A 12,476-nucleotide genomic window follows, 5' to 3' on the forward strand; every position below is an offset into this window, starting at 1 on the left:
CGTGCCATAGACGAGTTTCTCAAAAATGCTATACATGCTTCTTTCAGGCTCTTTGAAAACCAACTGTTCAGAAAACATATCCTAAGCACCTCCATCTTACTTCACTGACAGCACAGAACCAATTAAATCACTTAAATTGAACAATGATTATCTCTGTTAACTGACCAATTAACTGATTACATCTAAATAAATTCGCCCACTACCAAAAATCAGTATGCATGAGCCCCCAGCCTCTCATTCATTTTTTACTCTTTTTAAAACTCAGCGAATGCCCCAGCTCACATTACTAGCAGGCAAGCCCAAATGAACAAAAATGGATTGTTCACACATTGAATAAATAATTTATAAAATAATTCCAGAAAAAATGATATTAAATGTCAGGGAATTTGAGTGTTTTGTGGTTTCTGGCCTGTATGGCCGTGTTCTAGCAGCATTTTCTCCCGATGTTTCACCTACATCTGTGGCTGGCATCTTCAGAGGATCTAATGGTAGTAAAGCAAGTGGAATGCCCTGTGGAATACCCAGAGTGGGAGAAAAAACCAAGATCTATTGACCAAGTGTGAAGGGTGCAATTAGCAAGGCTGATTTGCAGGTGTTTGAGGGGGATCCATCCATTTGTTCTTGTTTATTCATTCAGTCAATTCTGTCTTTTTGTGACCTCATGGATCAGCCCACACCAGAGCTCCCTGTCGGCCATCTCCACAGCTAGCTCCTTCAAGGTCAAACCGGTCACTTCAAGGATAACATCCATCCATCTTGCCCTTGGTTGGCCCCTCTTCCTTTTTCCTTCCATTTTCCCCAACATCATTGTCTTCTCCAAGCTTTTCTGTCTTCTCATTATGTGGCCAAAGTACTTCATCTTTGCTTCTAATATCCTTCCTTCCAGTGAGCTGTTGGGCATTATTTCCTAGAGTATGGACTGGTTTGATCTGAACTGAGAAGATTGCATAGTCAGTAGTGAGGGCATCTGTCTGGAAGTAGCCAGGCCTTTGGGTGTTCATTGCCCGGGGGTTTCCTGTGTCTGGGTGGTGTTCATTAGTGGTGTTAATTCTGGTGTTTCTCAATATTGGTAGCCAATTCTGTTTGTTTTCATGGTTTCTTCCCTTCTGCTGAGATTGTCCATGTATTTATGGATTCCAATGGCTTCTCTGTTTAGTCTGACAAAGTAGTTGTCAGAGTGGTCCAGAGTCACCTTCAGATACCGCTCTGAGTCGCCTTCGGGCTGAAAGGGCGAGATAGAAATAATGTAAATAAATAAATAAATAAATACATTTCTGTGTTTTCAAATAATATTTTGTGCCCAGCTTGGTTTATCAATCTGGGCATGACTTTTCTGGATGAAGTAATCTGCAGTACATTCATGTTCTTTGTGTATGGGCTCTGCATTTGATGATTCCTATGTAAACCTGGCACAGCTGCACAGTATGCAATAGATTCCTGCAGTGGTTAGAGGGTCCCTCTTATCCAGGGGTGGCTCAACCCATTACACAAAGTAAGCATTTGCAGTATAGTTGATTTTGCCCAGGGGCGCTCTTGAGGCACTCTTGGGGGGAAATAGACCTTGACATATGCAAGTTGTAGTTACTGGGATGTATAGTTTACCTACAATGAAAGAGCATTCTGAACTCTACCAATGATGGAATTGAACCAAATATGAAATATGGCACACAGAACTCCCACGACGAACAGAATATATATATATATATATATATATATATATATATATATATATATCAGTGATTGGTTGGGGGGGGCGCCAAAATACTGTTTGCTTACCGTTGAAAATTACCTAGGGCCGCCTCTGCTCTTTCCTTTGCTGACCATAGTATTTGTTGAATTTTCTTAGTGGGTCTGTAGATAGTTTGTAGGTTATGTTTCTTTATCAGCTCCTCTATGCAGTCGATAGTTCCCGTGATGTATGGTAAGAACGCCTTCCCTCTAGGTGACTCTTTATTTTAAGTTCCTTTTTTGTCCTGGAAGATGATTTTGGAGTTTTTATGTAGATAGTTATTGGTGTACATGGGTTTTCTATATACTGTGTGGCCCAATTGTTAATTTGGTTTGTGGGTGGACTAGAACATCTAGAAATGGCATTTCCCTTCATTTTATTTTTCCATAGTAAATTGGATGTTTGGGTGAATATTGTCAATATGGTCCAAGAAGTTTAGATCTTCTCCATGGCTCCAAATGGTGAATGTATCATCCACACAATGGAACTATATAGTGGGCTTTTTTGTTGCTGTTTCCAAGGTTTGTTTCTCAAAGTGTTCCATATAAAATATTTCTCCATGGCTACCCCATCTTTCTGTTCTTAGAATTTATTGTCCTACTGGAAGTAGCTTGTAATGAGGCAATATTGAAACAAGTCTATATTATGTCTTCTGGGTAAATTCTGGTTAATGGGTGCCATGGAGACCTTGGTGAATAGGGAAACAATGTCAAAGCTGTCACTGAGGTTAAGTTTAAGATTTCTGATTTTCTCAGTGAAGTGAGCTGAGTCCTTAATGTATATGTAGTAAGTCCAATATAGGTTTGTAATTGTGCAGCCAGAAATTTTGCCAAATTGTATGTAGGGGATCCGATGGCACTCATAATGAGTCTGAGCAGAATGGAATCCTTGTGGATTTTGGGGAGTCCATAAAACCTGGAGGGAGAGCTGCAGATTTGATTCGTTTTTTGTGTATGTTAGGATTAATTGAGGATTTCTTAATCAGAGCGTTGATTTTTCTTGTGACTTTGTTGGTTGGGTCCTGCTTTAGTTTTTTGTATGTTGTGGAATGTTTTTATTTTTTATTTTGGTATTGTTCTGTTTTCATGATTACTGTGGCATTATCCTTGTCTGCTGGGAGAATGATGATTTCTGAATCAGAGTTGAGGTCTTTGATAGCTTTTCTTGCTTTTCTTGTAATGGGGGGAAATTTTGCCTTTCTCAGAATCCTTGCTGTTTCCCCGCTTACTTCCTCCACTTCTTCCTCGAGATGATAAACACTGATTCAACATTAGCAATGATATTGGGATTCTGGTGGTGGTAACCACACACACACACACACACACACACACACACACCCCGCTGCCGCCGGCTTTGTTAAGATGGATACTTTATAATCAGAGAGTTGCCTCTCACTCAGATTGATAATGGTCCACGATGTATCCAGTTCAGGTTTTACCTGATTTTTTTAGCATTTGTAGAATTTTTGTTTCTGATTTTTAGTGTGGTAAGCAATGCATGCCTTTCTCCATTTTTCTGTAAGTGAAGTTGCCTATTTTATCCCAATCTTGGGCATTCATCTTTTGGCTGGTGTTGATATGGAGGAATCACAGCTCCTTGTCTATGGTTGCAAGAACTTTGTGGGTAGTGTGGATTCTCTCACCTAAGAGCATACACTGTAAATGGTCATAGATACAGTGAGCCTGTGGTGTGAAAATCATTTTGGAATTATTTGGTAACATATCTGACCTTATTGAAAGTCAATCCACAATTTTAAATATATAGTGCAAAACAAGTCTGTGTTTAATTTATGAGGGATTAATGCCTTTTCAACCAGGATACCAAAATCAGACCTCCATGTTTAAAAACACTGCATCTCTGAATCCTAGCTGCTGGGGAAAATACAATGTTGTTCATGTCATACTTACAGCCTTCCTGGTTGTATTTGACTAGACTCTGTTAAAAAGAAGGTGCTGGACTAGGCAGAACTTTGGACTGATCCAACAGAGCTCTTCTTATGTTGTTAATGTGACTTTTGTGTGTTTAGTTAATTACCATTAAGATCATACTGCTACATATTTTACTTCCTGCCTAGGTTAGGCCATAATGTGCTGGACCATTACTGTTGTGTGAGTTAAGCTGATTCTAATATTTATTCAGTCGGCAGAAAGGACACATGCTGTGGTTTCTTAATGTACACTTTAAGCACCATACTAGGGAGTGCTGTTTAATAATAGCAATAATTAATGGTGAGCCTCTTGCTGCCAGTACTGCTTATGACCCTTCTTGTAGTTTCAGGGTTCCAGTAACCTTGATCCTGATCATACATTTCCTTGCTTTGAAAGTTTCATTTCTTAGATGTTGCAAACATGATATTGCTGACTGGAACTGAAATGCTGAGGCCAGGTTTGTGGCATGGTTTCTGATGGCTTCACGTTTGTTCAGGTCTCCAAGGACTAGCACCAATAAATGTGAAAGAGACAAACAGCAGATTGGCATACTTTTCCATTTCCACTAGGATGGAGGAAAAATGCACTAAATTAAGTCTAACCTTAAATGTATAATCTGTCCTTGGGAAGAAAAAAGAGGGGGGATATAGCATCTTGGAGCTCTCGGCATCCCTTACGAGAAAAAATTGGTTCTAAGGGTCTCTGATCTTGTGTTTTAGTAAAATAGAACTGCACGGCTGACTGACAGTTCTGATCTAAAGCATTTACGTTTAAGTTTTGATCTCTCTGCTTTTGATTAAAACTAATGAGCTCATTTAATTCAAAATGGGAATCTCTGATAAGAGAAATAAGGTTGATGTGATTGGATTAGAGGGGCAAATTAAACTCTTAGAGCAGAAGTTTGTGCTTATATAGTGTATTAAAAAGCTGTTGGCGTATTATGGCGTGTTAGATGATGAGAAAAATTTCATAGTAATTCATATTTAATCAGAAGAAATGAAAGTACTAAATATAACATGGCTGTGCTTTTCCCTCGAGTGATAAAGAGCTGTACATTTAAAATGACATGGAATTCATGCTCTCTAAAACAAAACAAAAAAAACCCACATTCTTAACATTGATACTAAATAAAGGAGGATTCTTGTTAGTGGATTAATAATCACAACAGGGTTGAAATGCCATAAATATAAAGTAAATGTGTCTACATCAGGATGAGTTTATTCAAGTTACCATCAGTATCATGGGCACTTTTAACAACAGGAACACTCTTGGCTAATAATGAGCAGTCCTCTTTCAAAGACGTTAGTAAAGTATTTTTTGTACATTTAAACTCCTTAAAGAAAAATCTGCCTTATTGCCAATATGTTCTTGGAGGCCCGTTCCGCAGTTAATTATTTCAGGCAACAAAAGTGTGGTTGCATTTGATATGAAAATAAAAGCACTCAAGTATGTAGTCTTTCTACTCATTTTCAGGTGGGTTAATGAGTGCTGTCATTATCTCTCTCTTGCTTCCAAACTATTTCCAGCTCATATTTCATTGAAAGAGCACAGAGGGAAGCAGACTGCAAATTGGTGCTAGATAGTGGCATTATTATTATTATTATTATTATTATTATTATTATTATACCGCCAAAGTGTTTTGACCACATTTTACCCACCAAGGCCTGTTGGGCAAGTTTCAAATACTACTTTTTCTAGCACCAGTTTGAGATCCCCTTTGCTCTTTCTTGATTGTATGCTGTGTGTATATACTGTTCCCCCTCTCTTATGAGTAAACAAATGGATGTGAATGTTACTAATTATTTAGTTCGGTTTTTTCTACCGCCATAATGATAATTTTAATGCTGACTTAAGAGATAAAGGCTAAAAGTAGCAATCGCTCTCCATTATCTCAGTAGCAAGAACATGAGCAGCTTTGATGTCACCCATTATCTAGGAGAAACCTTTTTATACTTTCAGATCCAAGCCAAAATGGGAACTCCTTAGTACAATGTTGGCGTCGCAAAATACTTCCTTTCCCCCCTCCTCCCGCCCCAGAGTAGGAGTGGCTGGTGCTGTCAAAGGAGGAAAATTTAAAAAGCAAACGCCATGCCCAAGCTGCTAAGGGAAGGGAAAAGCAGCCAGCAGAGGCAATCAGCCATGTGGATGGATGAAGGAGAAAATGGTGTAGAGGAGGAAAAGCTTAGGAGTGAAGGAGGAAGAGACATACCCTGCCAGCCCCTCCATGCATTTATTTCCTTTTCTCCTCACCAACTGCATCTCCTTGCTTGGAGGATATCTGGTTTATTTTTTGTTATTTAAGGATTGAACCTCAATCTACTTGCAGTGTAAGAGGTGATTATTAAGAAAGAATTTTTAAATGCTTTAAATTGCTTGAGTAACAGATCACTTATTAGGTTAATCTCTGCCACTGGACTTTGAGTCACTTAGAGGGTGCCATTTTCCAAGTGCTTAACCTGCACTCTAGATGGCCTGCCTGCACTATGGGTGACCCATTGGCCTGCTGATGTTTGCTGTCTGAAGCTGTCTGAAGAAGTTATAAGACATGGGCATGTCTTAAGTAGTGGTCAACACCATATATAGATAAGGAAGTGCTGACATGCTAAAAAAATAGATGAAATCATCATTTGATCTGTGCACGACTATTTGCCAAAAGGTATAAATATGATAGTATGTGCCATGTTTAAGGGTCACAGTTTTGGACCAACATGAGTTGGGCTGCCACCCCAGCCTTAATTGTAAAGCCAGTAAAATCTTGAAACTCAATTTGTCTTGTCTGCCTGCTTCATTCACTTCACGTCTAAATGGACTCCATTGATTCCCCACAGCAGAGGCTTGCAGTTGAATGAGCCCTTCATAGCCACAAATTCAACTATCCACATCTTGAAATATGGGGGGGGGGGAGTGCAAACTTTGACTGTGCCATGTTATATAAGGAACATTGTTTTATTACACCCTTGTATATCATGGGATTTGAGCATTCATGGGTTTTTGCATCCACTGGGGTCCTGGAACCAAACCCCAGCAGATACTGAAGGCCACTTTTTTGTTTTTGGTTTTAATTTTTAATTTAAGGGGTTTGGTTACATACTTGAAAGTTAGGTGTGTACTAATTGTTATTGTTGTGGTACAGTTGGTCTTCTGTATCCACAGATTTAATCATCTGATTTTTTAAAAAAAGTTTGGTTTGTATAGCTATTTTACTTACCTGCGGTCACATAAAAATTCTTGGACAAAAGGGATTCACAAGTTGAAAAAGTATGAAATACTTTTGTGATTTGCATAAATTGTTTTTACTTAGCCAGCCATACCATGGAAATATTCAGTGTAAGCCATGAACGAGCTTAATTTGATTCACACAACTCCACCCCTCCATTCTCCTCTTGTGTCTCCAAATCCCTATAGGACCAATACAAAACAAGAATTCACTTTAACATGACAAATAATCCAAAGGAAGGTAGATCTTGAACACTAAAATTGAGACATACACAAGGCACACAATCACAGAAACTTGTGCAGTGTGTGTCTCTGTAATTGTAATCATGCCATCTTCAAATGGAGTGGAACACAAAGGCGACACAACTAGTTTCAGAATTCTAACTTTGATCAAAGCCTCAAAGAAAGAGAGTTTATAAAATATTAGACCTGTTATATAAATATATCTTAACCAATAACCTATATTTTGTTTTATTTTTTTATGTTTCATAATCAAGTATGAGTTATTGAATTTTAGGGGACAACTTCATAATTTTGTTTTTAAAATGTTATTAGCAGTCACAATAGCAGACACAAGCTGAGATGGAACCAGTGGAATGAGCATAGAATAATTGTTTCTTCCTTTTTCAGTTCATTTAGGTCCGTGTATATATCCCCCTGTGGCAGGCAATTGCCTTCAGAAAGCAGTTTCTAAAAGGGGGATAACTCTTCCTTTCCCATTTTTTTGTTCCAGGTATAATTTAACAGTTGCTATGAACTTTAAGAAAAATGTTGGGGTGGGGTTCTGTGGTCATGAACTTCCACTTTATATCTAGTATTGCCTTAAGATAGCTTAGTAGTTGTGTCTATGAAACAATCGAAATGGCCTTTGTAAACATTAAATGATCTATGAATTATTTTGTTGTTTATATTCTAGTGGAATCCACAAGTCCCAGTCTACTTGCAGCCGACAACGATCTAGATCGTTCGTTTTTCATGCGGATGAAATCCACCCTGACTAAGCGAGGTGTACACATAAAGTCTTCAGGATATAAGGTAAACTTTACTTTTGCCTTTTTAAAAAGTTAGATCTATCTTTTTTTCTCTTTAGTCATGTGGTGACTAAATAGCTAGATTACTTAACTATATTTTTTTGCTACCGGAAGTCTGCTAAACTTGGCCAACAAATCCACAAAATGCTACCACTCAGAAGCCTCATTGGCTACTTTCAGCAGCAATGTTTCATGTAAACAGAAATCATGAAGAGTGCACATGTTTCCTAAGATAAGCTACATTGAATACAATGGGACTTATTTCCAAGTTAACACTCACAGGAGTTTACTGGAAATTGATCACCATTTCTTGGTCACACTAGTCTATTGGAGCAAGATTTTGCATGCAAATGTAGATTTCAAAAGTTTTCTGTGTTTCCATCTTGTCCATAAAAATTACAGTAATTTTTGTTAATTCATGTACAATTAGGAATAGTATGAGTAGAGGTGACTCAAGGAATTCGTGAACTCTCACTATGGTGGATAACAGTGGCATTAGCTAAAGCTGCAAATAAACATACACAATAAATGCAATCAGTGGTGATATCTGTTCTATGTTATTCCAATTTCATGTAGTTGTTAAATAGCATGGGGGACAAAATAAATCCTTGCGGCACCCCACAGGTCAATGGCCAGGGGTCCGAGCTTAACCGACTGGGAACAACCCTTCAAGGACTGGAGCCACAGTAAAACTGTGCCCCCAAGTCCCATTCCAGAGAGTCTTCCCAGAAGGATACCATGGTTGATGGTATCGAAAGCCACTGAGATGTCCAAGAGAACCAACAGGGTCACACACACACCCCTCCCGTCCAGTTCCCTGTGGAGGTCATCCACCAAGGCAACCAAAGGTGTCTCGGTATTTTGCCCAGGCCTGAAGCCAGATTGCAAACAATCCAGAAAATCAGTGACATCGAGGAATTCCTGGAGCTGCGAACCTTGCCCAGAAAAGGGAGGTTGGAAATTGGTCTGTAATTGTTGCAGATTGTTGGGTCAAGGGAGGTCTTTTTTAGTAGAGGTTTTACCACCGCCTGCTTAAGGCAAGACGGGAATTTCCCCTGGCCCAAGGAAGGGTTTATTATAGCAACAAACTAGTCTAACAACCCCTCTCTGGTTAGTTTAACCGATCATGTCAATTGCGATCTATCATTCAAATCCTGAATGATAGATGTCTTGCTGCTGATGAATCTGGCATTCAGGAGCAGGATCTTAAGTCCAAGGGCTCTGTCATAGAGACGACCACACCTATCCTTCTCCAGGGTCGCAAGAACTCTGTTGCACTTTATAACGAAGTATCTATTATCCTGAGATCCTAGATCCTGGGGATTATTATTTTCTAATACATTCCACCTGCTGGCACCACTTTAAAGAATTATGTGCTGATATCTTAAAATAAATCTCTCTGCTGGACACCAATATGATTCTGGCACGGAGGGGTGAGATGATTGTTGAGGTAACGTGTATACTCTGATAGAGTTGCTGCCACCACCCAAAGTAATTTGGGAATACTAAAGATGTTGTCCCTGAGGTAAATCCCTTCCTGCCCATCAATTCTCCCTTTGGCTCACTGAAATGACTGAGATGTAAAGATGGTAAAAACCCCTGGAATCTCACAGAATGAATCAATGCTGAGGCTGCTTAAAAGTTGAACTAGAGAATACGTTTATTAATATATTTGAACAAACAACTATCTTCTTTAATGAGGCGCATAAGCTTGAATGGTTACAGAGGCACAAGATTCTTAAAGGTTTCTTAAATAGGTTTCCTTACTTAGATGTGAGCAAGACTCCTCACTCTACCCTGACACAGTGAGTTCCCCAGACAAACCTAACCCGGTTGTCCCCAGAGTGAATAGCTACACTCTAAACAGCTAAACTACTCTGACCCCAGAGAGCAAAACACTTGTGTAACAAATCTGACACAAGTACCCAGGCGTCTACTTTGACCCTCCTGTAGAATCGCCTGTCCCAAATGTCCTCTGACAGTAAAATTCTTTGCTCACCAAAACCTCGCCTCTCTATTCTGTTCCCAAAAAATCCACCCTTTCCTTCAAAGCCAAAAATCAATCTCCCACTTTCTGACAAGCTGACAGTTTTTCCCTCTCAGGGCTAAACTCCCATCCGCCTTAACCAATCCAGAGAGAGCTCCAGCTCCTCCCCTCTTCTACTCTTATACTCCCAAGATGTCTGCCTCCCTCTCTTACACTCTCAAAATGGAGGCCTGCTTACTGATATCTCAGGCTCCTACTTCAGCCTACGAGGTAAGAATCATCACACACTTCTCCCTGGGTATAGACTGACCAATCTTCCTCCTTCCCCTTGAATGATACCTACCCCATTTCCTTGAATGATACCTACCCCATTTGAAACCCCTCCCTCATGGTGAGTAGGTTGATTGAAATTAAATTCTAAGGGAGTTAGTCAGCTCTCCAAAAGCGGAGAGCTTCCTAATGAATTTGTTTGACTAGGAAAGGAGGATATCTCCACTGGGGATAAGGAAAAGGAAAGAGGGGCTAAACAAGGGAAGTGTCTGTGAGCAGGACTGGGGATTAGCAAAGGCAGGGATGGAAATTAGGGTTGGAGTCTGAAAGTGGAACTCTGACAGGGGAGCCAAAACGGATGGGCTTTCTTCCCTAATACTGGGGCTTTTTAAAGCCTGCAAATGTGACCAAAGGGCGAATCGCTGGGTCTACAAGCACCTTCCTAAAAATAATGTCCCATTGTTTTACTTGAGGCCCACATGAAAACAGCTCTTCCACTAACAGTCTGTCTTCCAATGAAATAAGAAGACTCATAGAGCGATCTCAAGATTGATAGTCTCTATACAGGCAGTCAATGTTCTTGATCTTCACTTCCGACTGGCTTACAGATAGGATTTGGGATAGAGACATTTGGACCGCATTTTTTGACGTCCATCTGCCTCTGTTCCATAATGAGTCCGAGACTTCCACAACCAGATTATTTGTCCGCAGCAGATGTTGAAACTGGCATGGTGTATCCAAAAGTTGTTCAAAGGACTCATATATTAAATTGCTGTTTGTATTCTGCAAAACAGCACTTGTCTTTTCCAGTCCCATCCTCCCCTGTCCCTTTTGAAAAGGAGACAGCCCATTCCCCACTCCCATGACCCTTGATTCCCCACTCCCATGACCATCTATCTCCTTCTGCCCCTCAAACCTGGCCTTCAGTTGCAATTTGGTCCTCAACAGAATTCGTGAGGTCAGCGGGTTCAGGTATTGGAATGTCATCAGGGGTGGAATTTTTCACAATCAGGGAAATTCCATATGCCCTGCTTTCAGGACATAGGAGGGGCTTATGCATAAATCCATTCAATGATTAATAAAACAATCCAATGCTCTTTATCTAAGTGCAACATTAACATTTGCTCTTTTGTTTCTTTTCCGTTGGTTTTGTCAAAAATTATCAAGGCAAAAAAAAGTCTCTCTCCAGCTGGATGTTAAGAGGTAGAGATTGAGTATGGCACCTTATTGTGCGTGGAGGTGATCACTCTAAGACAGATGTTCCAAACACAAGGCCCGCAAGCCCAGTCTGGCCCACCACATCATTTTGTGTGGCATGTGAGACTTTAAATGCCAGGGCAACATAGTTATATTTATACAGTCTTACAATTACAAATGACCCTTTGAAGGCAACTATAAGACTGATGTGGCCCTTTGTGAAAATAAGTTTGACACACCCCAAAGAGAAAAATTTAGGGTGGGCTATCATGTTCTCAAGTGCAAATTTCTAGCATTTGAGTTCAGCCTCTGATGGAGTTAGAAAATGCCTTGGGATGTCTGGCCATCTTGGGGCAGTCAATCTAAGAAGAAACAGGGAAGTTTATGCTTTAATCATTTGTCTATTATGTAGACAATATAAATATGCTGCTAATTACTGATGTCCAAAATGTGGGTATGAACTAGAGTAACATAGTGGTTATACACAGAGTTTGGTCTTTTGTCAATTTTAAAAAAAAATATTTTGAAGGTATATTTCAGCTGTTGTGCCCAGAAAGTATTCAGAAGAGTCACCAACATTTTTAAAACTTGGTCTTCATATTTTAACCGCTAATTCTAATCATAGTATGTTGTGCTGAAAGGGAGGAGGGGAAAGAGAAAGAAAATTGTTGCATTAATAAGCTGAGTAAAACTACAAATGCAATTGTTGAATCACAGGCAGGCAGCCAAATATTCAGTAATGAAGGCTGAAATTTGATTAATTTCCTCCTATAAATCAGTCTCCATGTACAGAAATAACGTTGAAATATGAAAGCTCACAAAATTGAAAAATGTTTAAAGTTCCAAAAATGTTTTCACAAATGAACTATTATGCACAGAATTTAATTTTGTGTAGTGCTGATCTCATAGCACACTAGCTATTATGTCTCCATGGCATTTGTAGGGATGATTTTTATGGAGTGATGTAATGACTGGTGTTACAATTAATCACTCCCCTAAAATTGCAGTAAGGATAAATAAGTTTCCTCACTAGAGTAGATCAAAGGTCAGTTCATTTCTTGGAGAATGGGATGTAAGGTGGAGCAAGATCCAAAAACCCATCACTGGTCTGTGTCGGG

General features: G+C 39.5%; 1 protein-coding gene across 14 annotated transcripts in view; it reads left to right on the forward strand.

Moving 5' to 3' along the window:
- Positions 1 to 12,476, forward strand: part of NPAS3 (neuronal PAS domain protein 3) — an 803,343-nt gene that overhangs the window by 728,714 nt on the left and 62,153 nt on the right. For all 14 annotated transcript variants that reach the window (XM_060759362.2, XM_060759371.2, XM_060759379.2 and 11 more), the window contains one exon: positions 7,790 to 7,908. In XM_060759362.2, the coding sequence (XP_060615345.2) occupies positions 7,790 to 7,908 (119 nt within the window). The remainder of the gene's footprint in view (positions 1 to 7,789; positions 7,909 to 12,476) is intronic.

This window comes from Anolis sagrei, chromosome 1 (genome assembly GCF_037176765.1).
Source record: "Anolis sagrei isolate rAnoSag1 chromosome 1, rAnoSag1.mat, whole genome shotgun sequence".
NCBI lineage: Eukaryota > Metazoa > Chordata > Lepidosauria > Squamata > Dactyloidae > Anolis > Anolis sagrei.